Source organism: Engystomops pustulosus, chromosome 8, assembly GCF_040894005.1.
Source record: "Engystomops pustulosus chromosome 8, aEngPut4.maternal, whole genome shotgun sequence".
Lineage (NCBI taxonomy): Eukaryota > Metazoa > Chordata > Amphibia > Anura > Leptodactylidae > Engystomops > Engystomops pustulosus.
In genome coordinates this window covers 50,385,737-50,405,041 of record NC_092418.1, presented here as the reverse complement: position 1 = coordinate 50,405,041, position 19,305 = coordinate 50,385,737, and the positions used below count along the sequence as shown (strand labels likewise).

General features: G+C 41.9%; 1 protein-coding gene across 1 annotated transcript in view; it reads right to left on the bottom strand.

Annotated features, from left to right (window-relative positions):
• The window catches only part of PGAP1 (post-GPI attachment to proteins inositol deacylase 1), a 316,353-nt gene that overhangs the window by 106,543 nt on the left and 190,505 nt on the right, over window positions 1-19,305 (bottom strand). The window contains exon 18 of the mRNA XM_072120897.1: window positions 16,210-16,318. Coding sequence (XP_071976998.1) covers window positions 16,210-16,318 — 109 coding nt within the window. The remainder of the gene's footprint in view (window positions 1-16,209; window positions 16,319-19,305) is intronic.

Here is a 19,305-nt window from a genome sequence, read left to right as displayed (position 1 = left end):
AACAACACCCCTGCCTTACATCATGTCCTCTCTCTTCTTGAAACTTAATATTTCTAAGACTGAACTTCTTGTCTCGATCTATCTCGATTTCAGCCTGTGGGGTCACTATAACACCAAGGGAACAGGGGTTGTACTGGACATCAACCTTTCCTTTGTACCATAATTTGCATATTTCTTATCATTGAAACCTCGAAAATGTTGATTGTTGATCTGATTCACTCTCTACAATTCTCCCTGGCATGCTCTCAATCAACTTCTGTACCAAATCCTGACTGATAGAAATCCATTCTTGCACAATCAATGCTTGCATTTTGTCACAATTTGTTGGTTTTTCTGGAATATATGCAAATGCCATCATAAAACCTGATGCAGTAGACTTTGTAAAAATTAACATTTGTAACATTCTCAAAACTTTTGGCCATTACTGTATATACAGTTTAAAATAATCACCCACAACCACAAAGCTCTTCTCTCATCTCAGTCTATCGCACAACCCATGCTCTTCGATCTACCAGTGATGTTAAATTTATCTGTGCCTTAAAAGGGTTTGCAATTAAACAAAATTCTCAAATTTAAATCCCCTAGTGATGTTTACACAATAAAGAATTTTTTTTACCACTTACTATGCAATTGTACTTGCTGTTTTAGCGCCTTTCACTCCCTAGGCTGGTCAGTGTAAAATTACAGAGTGTGGGTCGGGACTCTCTAAGCACATACATTATGATCCCTCTAGTGCTGTAAGATGCTGTGTGCTGATAATGTGGTTAGATTATCAGGGTCCAGGTTTATATATAGTTTGTGTGTCAGATACTATTGAATGTTCAGAAGCTAAATGAATGAGGAGTCTGATCAGAAATAAGCGATTATGAGATCCATGAGATGCATATAACACACAATTACATTCTCAGCCACAATATTCACTGTGAAATCTGCTGTGCCTCCCTCCCCTGGATAGAGACTTTATCCGACTGCAGCTCTCCTCACATCGCTTGCCGGCAGGAAGTCTCTCTGTGTTAGCTCATCCTGGAATGCAAGGGTGTGGGTGCTGCAGAGAGGAGTTCAGACAGAAGAACAATATGCCTTCCCGTCCATTAAGTTAGAATATTAACGGTCGGATGCTGGGGCAACCGAAATTGTGTAGACCAGGACAGATAGAGACAGTTTGGAATTATATATGTGAAATGCCCTAATTTTGTTATTTTGTTATCCTGACTATATTTAAGTATCTGTTCTTCGGGGACTTCTCTGGAGCTGCACCAATTCTCTGGAATGCCCTTCAGTGGACTATCAGACTAATAGCCAACCTCCAAAGTTTCAAACATGCTCTTAAAACTCATCTCTTAAGGCAAACTGTCTTCCACCCGTCTGTTTACCAGCAGACACCAGATATATAACAAGCTCCAGGCTTCTCTGAAGTCCCATTGACTTTGGACTGTGTATTTAAGATGGAGGCTGATAGATGGTTCAAGCAGCACCAGCATTGTCTTTTATTAAATTATTTTATTCTGTTCCCTTATAAAGGCTGGACCATTTTACAAACCATTTTGGAAATCCAAAACTGCATCTGAAAAACTGAACTTGTGGACACACCCGCGAACTGACTTTCCTTTGAACTGGTTGAGAATCTGGACCATAACATTTGTTTGTTCTATGAAACTCTCACAATGGCCAGATAAAAAGAAATTTCATGTAATTCTCGACAGTCTATTGTTGTTCTTAGAAATAATAGCCATTCCATGAGACAAATTGCAAAAAACTGAATATTTCCTACAACGGTGTGTGCTGCTCCCTTCAGAGGCCCCGCTGTACAGCTAAGCAACAAGACAAGTACATACATTTTTCTTGTTTGAGAAACTGATGCTACACACGTCCTCAACTGGCAGCTTCATTAAACAGTACCCACCAAATGCCAGTGTCAACCTCTACAGTGAAGAGGCGTCTCCAGGATCCTGGCCTTCAGTGCAGAGTGGCAAAGAAAAAGATATATCTGAGACTGACTAATAAAATGAAAAGACTAATATTGGCATAAAAACCATTTGTGAGACGCGTAACAGCTAAAAAGATGCTGAAAGATGCCTGATGCCATCTATCAAGCATGGTGGTGGTAATGTGATGGTCTGGGCTTGCTTTGTTGCTGGTAAAGTGGGAGATTAGTACAAAGTCAGGGCTATGGAAGCCATCTAAGAATTTGCATAAAAGAAGCTGGTATAATAGAGAGATGAGTCCCAAGGAGTGACCCTCCTTAGCTATATATTGAAGTAGAAGATCCCCTTAATATGTCAGAGGCCCCACTCCCGTTTGGGCTTCAAAGGCATGCTTCAGTTGAAGATCCTGAAAAAAGTCATGACTATGAGCTGGAATAGTTTTCTGTAGCTGCTGGAATGTCTTAATAAGGGAGTTGTCCACTAGTTGTGAGAGCCTAGTCAGTCCCTTTCCTTCTCAAAATGATGCACATTCTAGAGGTTTAAATTCGTCCAAACCTGGATTGTCCCACAGAGGTGTGTATTCGGTGTGACCAGCCAGCCCTCTTATTTGTTTAAGTTTACCCCACAATTTGTGAACCAAAGTCAAAGTGTTCAGGGCCATTTTTTCCAGCTTTAAATTTCCTGGCTTTGAATGCCTGCGAAAGGTTCTCAGTGTGCAGGTGCTGTTCAATCATCAGGGAAATCATATCGGCTGTTTCAGTTACTCCACACGCCTTAAGATGCTTTGCCTGCGCCGCTATATAGTAGACCCAAGGGTTAGGTAGCGCTAGGCCCACTCCACTTTAGAGTGTTGCAATGTCTCAAACCGTATTATAGGATGGCCTTTACTCCATATCAGATCCCTGAACAGTGCTTTTATCTTGTGAAATCTAGAGAGAGGCAGCCAGACTGGAGTGTTATGGGAAAGGTACAAAATCTGGGGCATTGCCACCATTTTGATATGGTTTAGAGGCCCAATGACAGATAAAGGTAATTTGCACAAAGCTTTGAACTTAATCTCAACAGTCGTGGGGTAAGAAAAGGGATAAGGGAGGGTCCCAGCATCAGAGCACCGTTCATCATATCTAGTGCCAATATAGCTGACTTATGCCAATTTATCAAAAGGCTGAACATAGCCCCAAATTGGTCCAGGAGATGCATGGCTGCCAATAGAGAAGGTCCAGTTTTATCCAAACATAGCAGTGTGTCGTCTGCGTACAGCGCAATTTTATTATTATCTGTCCATATCTGAACCCTTTAATCTCTGATGAGTTGCATACAGCCAAGGGCTTGATGGTTATTGCAAATAGCAACAGAGACAGGGGGAAACCCTGCCTCGTGCCACTGAAAAGTGGAAATGGTTTAGATAATGCACATTCACCCTAATTCGCGCCTTAGGAGCCGAGTACAGTACTTTAACCCAAGAGATCAATTTGGGTCCAAACCCCATAGCCTCTATAGTAATACCCACTCTATACTATTGAACGCTTGAGCAGCGTCTAGCATTAAGATTGCTCTCCTGTCTACATTATCCGATGGGATCTGCAGGCTAAGAAACAGTCTCCTGTGTTTTTTTTGAGGCGGAAAACCAGTTTGGTCCTCATTTATTATAGATGTAATAGCCTTGATTAAAAGATTGGCCAGGGCCTTAGCAAGGAGCTTTACATCTGATGTTAGCAATATGGACCTGTACGAATCTGGCAATAGACCTCCTTTGGCAACACCATGATGATGGCTTCCTGCATTAATGGAGGGAGCGAGTCTTTTACAAAAGAATCTTGGAAGACTTCTAGCAAATGAGGAAGAAGGGCTTCCCCCATATTGCTTATACACCTCGGCTGGTAGGCCATCTACCCCAGGGACTTTATCATTAGCCATGCCTCACGCCGCTCCTTCTTACTCCTCCAAGGTCAGCAGTTGCTCCAGCATTTTCCTGTCCTTCGCTGATATTTTGGGAAGAGCCGACGCACTAAGGAACTCTAACATATTTTCATCTTAGGACTGTATCTTTGGCTAATAAAGTGAGGAGTAAAAGTCTTCTAGAACCTCCATTATTCCGGCTTGTCGCAGTGTATTTGCCCGCTACTATCCCTTCAAAGCTGAAATATTGGAAACCCCCTGCTGCGCCTTTGTAAACACTGACAGGAGATGCCCCATTTTTTCCCCTTCCTCAAAGAAATGCTGTTTGGCGAACATACATTTCCTATTGGCTACTTCTAACAGGTGGGTATTTAAAGATGATTGTGCATTCCGCAACCTATTCTGCATATCAGGACACGGAACCCACACAAACACCTTCTTCTGCCATCTCCCTATGTATCGTAATATCTAAGCCATGGGGCCGTGTTTAAGTGACACTAATATTCTTCATCAATATACCTCTTATATTCCTTTAACCTCTTAAGGTTGCAGCCATTTTACAGCTTAAGGCACAGCCCCATTTTTTGCATTTTGACTTGCGCTGCTTTATATGGTTATAACTTTTGAACACTGCTATTTATCAAAGCGATTATGAAAATGTTTTTTCCCTCACATGTTGTATTTCATTTTAGTGGTAACTTTTGTTTTATAAGTTTTGTGTTTATTTAGAAAAAAGAGGAGAAATTAGGATTTTTTAAAAAAATTTGCCATTTTCAAAATTCTAAATCATTGCGTTTTCAGGCAGATAGATTTACCATCTAAATAAGTTGCTGAATAACATTTCCCATATGTCTATAATTTTTGAAATGTCTGGATATAATTATTTAGATGTCACGTGGCTTACAAATTGAATATCACTTTTCTGTATTTTCAGAATTGACTATTTAGCATTTAAAAATCCCCTATATAATCAACCCATTTTCATATCTGCACCCCTCAAACTATCAGAAACAGTTTTTAGGAAGATTGTTAACCCCTTGAGATCTTCATATTAATTAAATCAATATGGAGGGGAAATTTAGATTGGTCAAATTTTGTTGGTTATACGTTCATTTAGTCCTAAAATGTACACATTTCCGAAAAATAAAAAGAGAAAACCCATCGAACAATTTGTTATGCAATTATTCCTGAGTACAGAGACCCCCCACATCGTTACTTGTTTTATGAGCGCACATCGGAGAGTAGAAGGGAAAGAGGGCTGCCAGAATTTTAGTTTCCTCATTGGCCCCTTTTCCAGGCTATTAAATTTTAGCTTTTGTGTTATTGGGGCCTTGTGACGGCATTTTTTTGGGATGGGATGTTTTTTCCAGGGTTACCATTTTGGGGTTGGTATCCCATATTGTTTTATGAACTTTTTTTGAGGGCAAGAGTAGAAAAGCATCAATTCTTAATTAATACTGGATTTTTTACTTTTTTTTTTTTTTTTGGTGTTCACCGTGTAGCCGAATAAACATGTTGGGGGTCATTTACTAAGGGCCCAAATCGCGGTTTCCCGACGTGTTACCCGAATATTTCTGATTTGCGCCGATTGTACCTGAATTGCCCTGGGATTTTGGCGCACACGATCGGATTGTGGCGCATCGGCGCCGGCATGCGCGCAACGGAAATGGGGGGGGGAGGGGGCGTGGCCGAACTAAAACCCAACGGATTCGGAAAAACCGCCGCATTTAAAAACCGAAAATGTGTCGCTTGGGACACGCTTACCTTCACTTGGTCCAGCTCGGTGTATTGAAGTGCGTTCAGATGCTTTTCAGCGCAGCAGCGCCACCTGGTGGACGGCGGAGGAACTACCATCATAAATCCCGGCCGGACCCGAATCCAGCGAATGGGCCGGGTAAGTAAATCTGCCCCGTTATCTTTATTCTATGGGTCAGTACGATTACAGGGATACCATACTTAAATATTTTTTTCTAATCTTTTACTAAATTTGCCAAATAAAACTATTGTGGGGAAAAATCATTTTTGTATAGCCATCTTCCGAGTGGCATAACATTTTTACTTTTTTGGTTACAGAACATTTGGTTACATTTTTTGCAGAACATGTTGTACTTTGCAACAATTTCATTCTGAAGTACATATGTTTTTGTGATCACTTTTTATTGCATTTTTTGTGGGATTAAATAGGTAAAAATCATAACTTTTGGTGGGTTTTTAACATTTTTTAGTGCAGGTTGAATAATTATTTACTATTATTCTACGGGTTGCTATGGACACAGTGATACTATATATGTGGGGTTTGTGTTATGATTTAGACTTTTTTAGTGCATTATTTATCTCTTTATATGTTATGGGGCTTATGGGCATTTTTATTAAATAACACGCTTAATGCAGTGACTTAGCGCTCAGCGTCCGATGGGGAAAAAATAATCTCAGAATCACTTTGATAAATAACAGTGTTAAAAAGTTATAACCATATAAAACGACACATGTCAGAATCCAAAAAAGTTGGGCTGAGCCTTAAGCTACAAAATGGCTGCGTCCTTTAGAGGTTTAACTTTTTTATTATTTCCACCATGGGACATAAACAAGCAATCTTCTGATTGCTTGTTCATGATAATACCCTGCAATACTGATGTATTAGCTGAGTCAGCCTATGCACATAGACGCCATCCTACAGGCACTGTCTGCAGGCAGCCCTGGGGTCCTGATTGGACCTCAGAGCTGCCATAGAAATGGTTGGTGCCCCCAAGCCAGCGTGGTGGAGGAGGGAGCACACTCTGACCACGAGTGTTACTCGGGAATGTCGACTGTTAGTTACAGCCGGCACGCCATGTATCCCGATGCCGGCTCAGTTCCAGCTCAGCATCCGAAGGGGTTAAGCACTTCCCATGCATTGGATAGGGACCTTTGATCCCACATTTTCCTTGCCAAACCTGCGTATCTCTGTTTCCAAACCACTTGATACACTAGGAACAGACAGCCAAAAAGGGTTAAGACGCCACAGTCTATTGACCACCTTAGGGGCATCATAGATAGACAATGTGGTCAATATGGGGGAGTGGTCAGACAGAAGTAGAGGAACAACATGAATACTCTCTCTCCTGCGGGTGCTGGAGTCCCTAAACATCTAGCAAATCAACCTACCGCAGCAGAGAACCAAATGGGGTCACCTCCCTGCGCCGACTGACCCTGGGCAATTCTGCATCTATCTAATTTGTAATGAGGTATATTAAAATCTCCCACCATCAAGCACAGTATCCCAGGATAGCTGGCGACATATTCCAACCAACAGTTGAACACGGGAGCCGACTTTGCAGTGCAGACATATAGACCTCCCTCAGCATTCACCGTTTTATCCACACACTGAAAAGGCACACTACAATGTACTAAAATACTAACTCCTCTTGCGTATGAGGAGTAAGCTGCATTGCACTTATATCCCATCCACACCTTCTGTAACTGAGACTACCAATCCGTGGATATATGGGTTAATTGTAAACAGTAAATTCCTGGCTGCTGTCTTAAAAGGTATTGAAAAAATCCCAATCATTTTGTGGAGTCTGAAAGACCCCCGGACATTCCAGCTAACTACAGGAATATATGTAGCCATGTGATGGTTTGGGAATTCTAAATGTATATTGCATTATTCTGTTTTTCATAATGTCCTGGAATTTGTTCATACAAATTGTAGCCCTACCTATAAACGCTTAACCTACTACTCTTACCTCCCCTGCTTCCCCTGAAAACTTTCTTTTACAGGAAAAACCACCCAAACTGTAAAGGGAAAACCTCTAGTCGAATACCCGCCAAGTGCTCATTTCTTTCCTCTGTTTCTCCCCTTACGCTCCATCAGAGGTTCAATATAAAAATATATTACTGCCATCAATGACTATAGCTTACACAGTGCGTTACCTGCCACTTCACAGTCCCCCCTGCGGCTGACTAGCAGCAGGCGGAAGGACTATGAAATCAATCACATTATCAATCACAAAACAAAACATTGCAGCATTGCAACTTAGCCATATGTAAGTGTCCCCGCCGCTATAAGGATACTCAGAACTATTCACGCCATCACTCCTGATGTTGGGCCTCTGCCATCCAGGCCTTGAATTTGGCTTCATGCTGATCAAGCCAATCCAGAGCAGCTCCCGGGTCTTCAAAGAAGTGCATTGTTTCCAGGGCCACAACCCGTAGCTTGGCCGGGAAAATCATAGAGTATACCACCTTTAAATCCTGTAATCGTCTCTTTATATCAATAAATTTGGCTCTGTGTTTCTGGACTTCGATGGAGTAGTCCGGGAATAGCAATATATTAGAACCATTAACTGTAAGGTCCGGATGATCATGGGCAAGACGTAAAATAGTATCCCTATCTTTAAAGTGTAGGACTTTGGCTAAGATGGGCCTTGAACCATGGCCTGGCTGCAGGGGTCTAGTGGGAACTTGGTGCACCCTTTCTATAGCATATAGTGGAGATAAACCATCCGTGCCAAATTTTTGTAGCAGCCACTCTTCAATACAGGCTGTTGTTTTTTTGCTCCTCCACCTTTTCTGGAAAGCCCACCAGGCGGACATTATTACGTCTGGTCCTGTTTTCCAAATCATTCGTTTTAGTACAGGGGGCTAGATTCTCCTGCTGAGCATGCCTAGTGCCCTTTTTGCATTTCCCCATGTCATATTCTAAATCAGAGGTAAGCTTCCCCACTTCTGTGGTTCTTTCAGATATTTTATGAACATCATGCCTGAGCACAGCAAGTTCCTCCCTCATACTTCCAATCTGTTGCACCAGGGAGGCCATGGTTGCGTTGCCTTTTGCCACAGCTCGCGGCACATCACTGAGAGTCGATTGCCCAGCGAGGGAAGAAGACCGGAGCTTAATCCTCTGCTGCTTGGGTGGTGAAGCAGGCTCCTGGTCATCTGAGACATTGCCATCGGAGGGTTGGGCGTCGGGGTTAGCAGGCATCAGCCAGTCTGTCTATGTTGATCGTGTTCCAGAAGCCTGCTGTGCGAATCGCTCCAAACGTACAACTATACATGGACTATTTAGGGAAGAATTAGGCAGCTGGTATTCTATCCACCCCAGTAATTAGATTTGAGCTTTCACAGAAAACACAAAATTGTCTTGGTGACCCCAAACTTTTAAGCGGTAATGTAAATGAAGATTATTATTACTTTTCACTAAAAGAAAGTTGTCAGTTAATAGTGCTCTACGGGAACCTTTCACTAGCTAGGTTTCAGAGTTAGTGGACCCACTGGACCACCGCGGACTATGACGTAAACCGACACCTGAGACCGTAATCTAAGTGGCACCTGGTTTACAGTAGAGCCCGCCACAAAGCGTGTTGGACTTGCTGCAGCGTGGTATCACGAGGTCGTTCCACAGGTGCGACTTTGCCTGCCGTGGCAGCCAAGGCGAGGTACAAAGACGTTAGGCGTAATCGTAGTCGGGGACAGGCAGGAGGTCAGGACGGGCAGCACGGGATCGGAGTCAAGGATGTAGCAATAGATCAGGGAAGGCAGCAGAGGCGTGTAGTCAGGAAGGGATCCGGGGTCACAATGGGAAATCACAATAACAGCGAAGGGCATGAGACAAGGCTTTCTCTAAGGCACAAAGCACAAAGATCCATCAGGGTGTGCAGGGAAAGGCAGGTTTATGTAGATTTCTGAGAAATGGCCAGCGCCAAGCAAAGCACGGCCTGAGGACCAGGATCAGGAGTGGGCACAGGAGCGGAGACAGATAAGACGCGAGGGCGCCGTGCCAGCGTGTACTGAGCCCGTGACCAAAGATATGAGGAGCACCAGTGACAGGACCACCCCGTTCAGCCTCCCCCTCTTCTTAGGCTGAAAAAATCTCTGCAGGACCTCTCCTCTGGCCCGAACCCCTTCCAGTCAACGAGAAAGAACCACGTTACTCTGACCAACTCCATATCCAGGACCTCCTTTACCTCAGACGACAGTTGCATTAGCCTCAGGAGTGGGAGGAGGTACCTGTTGGGAGAAGCTGTTCAAGATATCTGGCTTCAGGAGAGAGACATGGAAGGAGTTCAGGGTGTGCATGGTGGGAGGAAGGCACAGCTTGTATGCCACGGGATTGATGCGCTTCAGCACCTCAAAGGGACCCTGGAAACGTGGACCAAGTTTATTGCTTGGAATCTTAAACCTGACAAATCTGGAGAAGAGCCACACTTTATAACCTGGAGAAAAAACTGGGGGAGGTCTGCGTTTCTTATCAGCCTGAGCTTTGGTGCTGGCAGACACCAGAGATTGAGGAGTCTGTGCCCAGATGGACTTAAGGTCTTCTACCAACTCTTTCAAGGAAGGAACATCAGCAGACACAGAGAAAGGAAGAGGTGGGAATGGATGTCGTCTACAAACAACAAAGAAAGTATTGGCACTGGCAGACTCAGACTCCAGAGAGTTGTAGGAGAATCCGGCCCATGGCAGCAGAGTGGACGAGTCGTCCTGCCGGGCGGAGACAAAATGGCAGAGATAGCAGCCCAGGGTCTGAGTAACCCTCTCAACTTATCCATTGGACTGCGAATGGTATGTAGATGAGAAGTCCAACTTTACTTGAGGTTGACCGCACAGAGAGCCCCAGAAATGAGAAACGAACTAGACCCCATGGTCCGAACAATGTTGAGGGAAGTCCATGAAGCCGGAAGATGTGCAGGAAGAACAGACTGGCAAGGAGTGGAGCTGACGGCAGACCTGGGAGTGACAAAATGGGACATCTAGGAAAGCCGAACCGATCCACCCTGAAGAAGATGGGAGAGAAGTAATAAAGTCCATGGCTGTGAGTGTCCACAGGCAAGTGGGTATCGGCAACGGCAGAAGACGACCTGCAGGCTTGAGATGTGACAATGTGTTAGAGGCACAGGAACTCACAAAATCTCGAACGTCCTTGACCCAATCTGGCCACCAGTAATAGCGAGATATGAAAGCAACAGATCTCTGCACCCCAGGGGGCCCTGCCACATGAGAGCAGTGTCCCAAAATCAGTATCCTCTTCCAAAGAGCTGGTCAGACACAGGTCTTGCCAGGAGGAAGCTGCTGTAGGTCCACAGGAGCAGCAACAACTAGTTGTTTGGGGGAACGATATGACGTGGAGTCGGTTCTTCCCCCACAACATCAGAAAGTGGTCTATTGTTGGGGTCCAAAAGGATGGCGCACACAGAGGTGTGCGCACACAAAATTTTTATTCCAGGTCTTTAAAACACAACGCGTTTCGGGGTGTTCTACCCCTTTCTCAAGTGAACAAAAGACAGATGCCGACCACTTTCACATATCCTATAGAGTTTGGCAACTCTATCTAGGAGATTATCCTCTGGAGGCAGCACCTGACAAAAATTATCACCACAAAGCCTACAATAGTGTTGTGCCTATCTGCAGCACAACCTAAAACGTTGAGCACAATCTACAGCTTGATCACCTGTCTGGAGCTGAGTAAGACAGGCACCTCTCAAGAAGCCTAGGTGCATGCTTTTCTCGGACGCTTAAAACTGAGAGGGCGGAGAGGACAGGACTGAAGGAAGTGTTCCAGACTGGCACAAAAAAGGCAGAGGTTCTCCTGACGTCACCTGGAACATTCCTGGGCAGACAGCCAAGCTCTGTCCACCTGCATCAGTTCCTCTGCAGTGGTCAGGGCAGGTGGTTGAAGCTGTCATTGCAATGCAGGAGCCAGACAAGGCAAACGTTGGACCAAGACTTGCGCTTGCTCGAGACGCTGCTCCTCATAGTGCTCCATAAACCGGATATAAATCCGAGTTGCCAGAGAGATGAGATCACTCAGAGTAGACGGCAGGTCGCATGCAGACAGCACGTCTTTAACTTGTCCTGAAAGTCCCTTTTAAAAGTTGCAATCAGGTCTGCATCGTACCCGGTTAGCTCAGAGGCCAGAGTATGGAACTGAACTGATGAGTCCCCTTGATGTAGGTTCAGAAGTGCAGTCAAACCGGAACTCAGCAAAGAAGGGGGTGACATCAGCTGTAACCGGGTCTTCTCTGTCCCAGAGGGGAATAGCCCATGCCAGGGCCTCCCCGGAGAGGAGGCGGATGATAAATGCCACCTATGAAGCCCCTGCACAACTTGAGGTCCCCATCATATTTAAATGGCATGGATATTCTCAACCTAGGTTCAGCTGCAGGTAGTGTAACCGGAGTAGCAGGAGGAGCCACAGGAGCTTGACGCTGTTGCTGAGTTGCCATCAATTGCTGCAACATGGTGGTGACTTGATTAAGCTGTTCACCTTGCGTGGTAATCTCTCGGGGCTGCTGTACCACAATGGTGGCAAGATTTGCCAGTCCGGGTCACGGAACGTTGGCAGGATCCATGGCCGGATCCTACTGTCAGGCTCCAGGGGTAGTGGACCCACTGGATCACCGCGGACGAGGACGTAAGCCGACAGCTGGGACCAGAATGGTAGTGGCACCCTGTTTTCACCATAGTCTGCCGCAAAGCGGGTTAGACATGCTGCGGCATGGTACCACCCGGTCTTTCGATAGGTGTGACTTTGTCCACAGTGGCAGCCAAGGCGAGATACAAAGATGTTAGGTAGAATCGTAGTCAGGAACAGGCAGCAGGTCAGGATGGGTAGCATGTGATCAAAGTGGCAATAGGTCAAGCCAGGCAGCAGAGGAGCATAATCAGGAACGGAACCGGGGTCACAACGGGAAATCACAATAACATGAGACAAAGCTTTCTCCAAGGCACAAATATCTGGCAGGGTGTGCAGGGAGAGGCAGGTTTATATAGAATTCTATGAAATGGCCAGCGCTGGCCCTCTAAATTTTCTGAATTTGAATTTGTGAAAATGTGGTGACAAGTTCCATTTAAGCTGTGAAAGCTTAAAATGTGAAGTCAAGCCAGTAATTCCTCCAGCCAGTATTTATTCTCTTTAGGATCATTCCCCTGCACTGGAGTCCTGAGTCAGTAAAGAGACTAAGGATCACAAGACCCTCAATTTTCCGCCATTTCATGGACAGTACTGGCTGATTTCAGGGGACGTAACACAATAATCAATGTAGAACTTTTAATAGATGTATGTTGGCGAGTTAGCTAATATTATGTGCCCCAAACATCACAAAAAATTTGATGTAAAGTGGCCTCCCCTTTAAAGTGCCAGTGCTATGTTAAATGAGAGCGGAAGATCATTTCACCAATTGATAACCTTCTCCAGTGGTTTCACGGTGAAAGAAGGAAAAAAAAACTCACCAAAACTTCAAATAAATATAACATTAAATATGAAATATTGTTAAATATGAAGGCTATCAGAGGTTTCATTCTTTTGGAGAGAAATGCATTCAGTTGTATGAGAACACTTAACCCCTTAAAGACCAGAACCTTTTTCGTTTTTGCGTCTCTGCTTTTCACTCTCCACCTTCAAAAATCTATAACTTTTTTATTTTTCTATGTAAAGAGCTGTGTGAGGGCTTGTTTTCTGCATAAAAATGCACTTCATAGTAATGGTATTTAATATTCTGTGCTGTATACTTGGAAGCAGGAAAAAAAATTCTGAATGCATTGAAAATGATGATAAAACACATTCGTGCCATTTCTTGTGGGCTTGGATTTTATGGCTTTCACTGTGTGCCCAAAAAGACAGGTCGACTTCATTCATTGGGTCAGTACGATCATGGGGATACCATGTATATTTGTATAGGTTGTGTAATGTTTTCATACATTTTCAAAAATTAGAACCTCCTGTTCAAAAAAAAAAAAAATCTTCATTTTGCCGGCTTCTGGCGCTAATAATTTTTTCATACTTTGGTGTACAGAGCTGTGGGTGGGGTAATTTTTTGCGACTTTTGATGATGTTTTCAATGTTTATATTTTTAGGACTGTAAAACCTTTTGATCACTTTTTATTGAATTTTTAATATTTTTCAAAATGGCAAAAAAAATGCCTTTTGTGACCTTGGGCGCTATTTTCTGTTACGGGGTTTAAATGCAGTGAAGTATTATATTTTGATAGATCTGGAATTACCTAATGTGTTTTTGATTTTTACTGTTTATTTATATTTATATGACTTCTAGGGAAAGGGGTGAATTTTTTATTTTTTTTTTCACTTTTGTTACCTTTTATTTTTTACTATTTTTAACCCTAGGTTGTAGCATTGATCCTACCATATACTGTCAGTATATGGAGATTTTGCACACCATCTTTTATAATGTGCAAATCACACATTGTAATAGATAGCCTAAAACCTGATAGCCTCGGATCTTTGTGTGACCCAAGGCTGTCATGGCAACGGATCGTGGCAACAAATATCTCTGTTGGTCGCACCCCAGCACAGCGCACACAGCACTGCAACACACACATATACATAGAAACACTGTGGCAGCTGCTATACACACTGGAGCTTCTATGAGCACACAAACACTGGCCGGGCACTGGTCAAGTGCACTAACACACACCTCTTCATCTTACTCTGTCCCAGCCCTTAGATTCTCCTCTGCTCCATCCTAGACAACATGAGAACCTTCAGTCATGTAGGAAGCTTGTGATCAATCACATGCTACAGACATCACTTTTGTATTACAGTCGGGATGTGGCTAGGAAAGGGAGAGGAAACTGTGATCTCTGGGGGTCCTGTGAAGTTATTACAGCTATTCCTAGATCTCCATTAAAGCGGTCAGGAGGTTCGGGCAGTGTCCGATCCTCCTGACCTTTGGACTATAAGACACAGGCACTTTATAGCAGAATTTTTTCTTGCAAAAAAGTGTCTTATAGTCCAAAATATAATGTAACTGAATTCCATTATCATCTATTTACATTTAACATGCAATAATGTTAAGATCTGTGTTCCTAAATTGCTAGTCCAAGTTGTAACTACCAGTAGTTAGTAGTATAAATCAATTTTTTTTGCTAAACAAATATTTCGAAGGGGTAATATGAGTTCTATTGAAATGAAAAAGTAGACTATTATATTTTTGACATTACAATGTCTGGTGAAATCTTTGGAAGCCGAGAGTATGATACTCACTACTGTCACAAGATTCCTGGCACAGAGAGGGAGAGGGGAAGTGCTCAGGAAGCAGGGAGATGGGTTACAAGTGTTTCCGGGGGTGTTTTCCGGTTGGGTGCGAGATGCGAGGCTGTCTGGTTTTAACCTGTTCATTGCAATATGCGATTCACACATTGTAATGAATGAGAAGGAAAATCCCCATATACTGCCATACTGTAGAATTTCAGTATATGGTAGGATCAATCAGACAACCTGGGGTTAAAGTACCCTAGGGGTCTGAAAAATAGTAAAAATTAAAAAGTAAAAAAAAAATTATATTAAAAACCTAATAATAAAAATTACCCCCCTTTTCCTAAAAGTCATATAAATATAAATAAACAGTAAAAGTAATAAACACATTAGGTAATAACCATTTTTTACACGCTTAACCTCATAACGGAAAATACCGCCCAAAGTTAAAAATGGCATTTTTTTGCCAAAAATACAAAAAATTTAATTAAAAATGATCAAAAGGTTGTACAGTCCTAAAAATAGAATCACTGAAAACGTCGAAAAAAAAAAACAAAAAAAAAAACACCACCCACAGCTCCGTACACCAAAGTATGACAAATGTATTAGCGCCAGAAAATGGCAAAATCAAAAAATCTTTTTTGTACAGAAGGTTGTAATTTTTGTAAATGTATGAAGACATTATGAAACCTATACAAATTTGTTATTCCCGTGATTGCACCAACCCAAAGAATAAAGTAGACATGTCATTTTTGGGGCACACAGTGAAAGCCCAAAAATCCAAGGCCACAAGAAAACGGCATGTATGCCTTTTTTCATCAATTTCACAGCATTTGGAATTTTTTTCCCACACGGCATGGAATATTAAATAGCGTCACTATGAAGTGCAATCTGTTATGCAGAAAACAAGCCGTCACACAGCTCCTTACATGAAAAAATAAAAGTTATAGCTTTTTGATGGTGGGGAGTGAAAAATGGAATTGCGAAAACAAAAAAGGTCCAGGTCGTTAAGGTGTTAACAACCATAGCCCCACTTGTGCTTTATTTAGAAGTTAAAAGTAAATTTGATAAGTAATATATCTTATTTATTCTTCTAATAAACATATGTATGAATTCACAATGCTGGAGCTACCCTACAGGATGAATGGTTAATAAAGTTCAAACCCTGTGATAGAGTTATGTTAAAAAATAAGCAACATTTGAACAGAGTCCAAGATAATGGAACATTTCTCACCCCAAATTTTGCAGGATATAAACAGAAATAAAATATGCCTGACAAATAACAGAAAACAACGGTACACAAGATTTTAAAGGGTTGACGAGGAATTACAATTAATGGCCTACTACCTGAATAGACTATGTGTGAACAATAAACACAATTGAAAATTTACAAAAATGTATTTTGCTTCTTACCTCATAAAGACAATCTTTGGAAGTATACAGAGTTAATGTTACCACTTTAGTGTAGTTTTGTGGTTGTGGAACATGCAACTTGGCAGACAGCTGCTGAGGTAGTTCATCACTTGTAAAATAAATAAAAACTGCTTTAATATATGGGATAGATGGATAATACTATAGCAGTAAAACATACAGAAAAAAATCAAAATCATTAGAATAAAGAGTATTTTCCATTTGGGTTTCAATCCATTGCCATGGCTGCTCAGGGTCCACTTAAGGGCCCACCAGGTTATATTAACCATAGTCACCTCCTGAGACATAGTAAAAATGAAAATAAAAAGTAAACACAAAAAAAATACTATTTCAGTAAGAATGGGGTATTGGGTTGATTCAGACAGTGATGGCATTGGACATAAGATTCTTAGCATGATGCCACTACATTGGTGCAGAAAAGGAACATGATCCGGAATTTACTGTAATTGATAATTTTCTAGAAGTATAATATGTATACAAGGAGATAGTCACCTAAAGCTAAATTATTATTCAAGGAAAGTTGAAGCAGTAGAAGTCACACGAGAAGATGTCTTATTCTATTAAGATGAAATAGGCGAGCCCATATCAGGCAAGATAAAATGCCTAAAAAAAGATAAAATAAAAAGATTTGGGTTGGAGCACAATTGGCACGACTAACAGTGTTGCAAAGTTTTCCGGGATACACACATAATGCTTCTTATGCAATGTGCACATATGGTATCAGATTTTTGTATAGCTACATAGTATTTTTTTCAGGTCTGTTAGCCTAAGGCCCCTTCCACACTAGCGAGTGTGATGCGATGAACTCGCATCACACTCGCAACGCAAGCTGCCGGGAACGCACGGCCCGAACGCTGCACCGCGGGAGTGAACTCAGCATGTCAGTTCACTCCCGCGGTGCAGCGTTCGGGCCGTGCGTTCCCGGCAGCTTGCGTTGCGAGTGTGATGCGAGTTCATCGCATCACACTCGCTAGTGTGGAAGGGGCCTTATTCCCCATCTATCCCGTGGTCCTGTCAAGGTAGAATAAAAATTTGATGACCTTTTTGTTCCAAACATAACATAGAAGGACTCTTCTCAAATTAGTGAAGAATTTGCCAGAAAGATGGATTGGTAAGAAACCAAGGGTGGTATGAAAACCAAGGGGTCCAATTGCAAACAATTTTAACTCAAAAATTTCCAACTAGTCCCAAACTCCCATCCTACGGAAAACATCCATATCTGTCCCCTTCTCGCAATGTCAATAATACCAGATCTTTCAACAGTAGCTAAAATAACAATTGGTTGTCACGGTTCCCCCAAACATTACACGCAGACAACCTCCAGTTTTCACTCCACCTCAGGATCTGAGTGAAGTGGGCCCCCACACCTTGTTCAAATCAAACAAAATTGGTGCTGGTTTGTGGAGCAAAAATTTGCGTTTGTGCCGCTATCGTTTTTAAGATATTAATGAAAATTTCCAGAGGTCATCAGAGGTCAACCAGGCCCCCCACATTACCCAAACCAAACAAAACTGGTGACGAACAATTCTACGTTTGTGCTGCTCAAATTTTTGTTTGTGCTGCTTTTGTTTTGAATATATGAACAAAAAATTAAAAGTCAAAAGTTCAAGCAGCCCCGCCGCATTAGCGGAATCGAACAAAACTGGTGTCAAACGTTAGTACTACGTTTGTGCTGGTTTGTTCAGCAAAAATTTCGGTTTGTGCCGCCATCATTTTTAATATATTCATACTTTTTTCCAGAGGTCATCAGAGTTCATTTCTTCCAAAGTACAATGTGTTTGCTAAACCAGGGAAGTGTTACTAGGTTTGTTTTTTACCAGTTCATCCTAAACACCTTTAACCCCTAAGGGACTCAGCCTCTTTTGGCCTTAAGGACGCGGCTCCATTTTGCAAATCTGGCCTGTGTCACTATAAGTGCTTATAGGTTTGGGACGCTATAAAATATCCAGGGGATTTTGAGATTGTTTTCTCGTGACACATTGTACTTCAAATTAGTTTAAAAATTTGGATGAAATCTTTTGCGTTTAGTTATGAAAAAAAACTAAATTTGGCAAAAATTTTAAAAATTCTTTATTTTCAATATTCTAAATTCTGATGCAGATAGTCATAGCACCCAAATAAATTCATAACTTACATTTCCCAAATGTCTGCTTTATGTTGGCATGGTTTTTTAAGATTCCACATATTTTACTAGAATGTTATGAGGCTCAGAATTTAAGTATCATTTTTCACATTTTTTGTAAAATCACCAGAACCCGTATTTAGATGGACCTGCTCAACTTCTAATTGACACTGAGAGGCCTAAATAATAGTGAGACTCGTAAATTACCCCATTGTGGAAACTACACACCTCAACGTATGAAAAACCACTTTTAAGAAGTTTGTTAACCCTTTAGGTGTTTTATAGGGGTTAAAACAAAATGGAGGTGCAGTCTGCAAATTGTAATATTTTTTCACAATACACTCATTTTGGCTGGAAAATTAAACAATTACAATGGATTAAATGAAAAAAGGCTCCACAAAGTTTAATACCCAATTCCTCCCGAGTACACGGATACTCTATATGTGGTGGTAAACTGTTGTTTGGGCGCACGGCTGGGCATAGAAGGGAAGGAGGTGTCAACCAGATCAGATTTGCTATGTCACATTGTACAGGCTATAATTTTTTTTCTTTTTTTAATGTGGACCTATAGGGGCTTATTTCTTTTGCCACATGAGATGCACTTTTCTGGTAGGTAATTTTGGGGAATCTATAGCTAATTGGTGAGATTTTATTAACTCTTTGTTGGTGGAGGAAATGAAAATCATCAATTTTTAGGAAAATTTTTATGTTTTTATTTTTTTGGTCGTTAACCATACCATAAAAATAGTATATTATTTTTATTCTATGGGTCGCACGATTCCGAAAAGACCTCATTTATATAGATTTTTTTATTTTTTCTGAATAAAAAGTACTTTGGCAAAAATGTTGTTAATTTTAGCATCACCATCTTTCATATGCATAACTTTTTTATTTTTTAGCTGACAAATCTGGTTAAGGGCTTATTTTTTGCGAGAAGAGTTGTTCTTTTGAGTGGG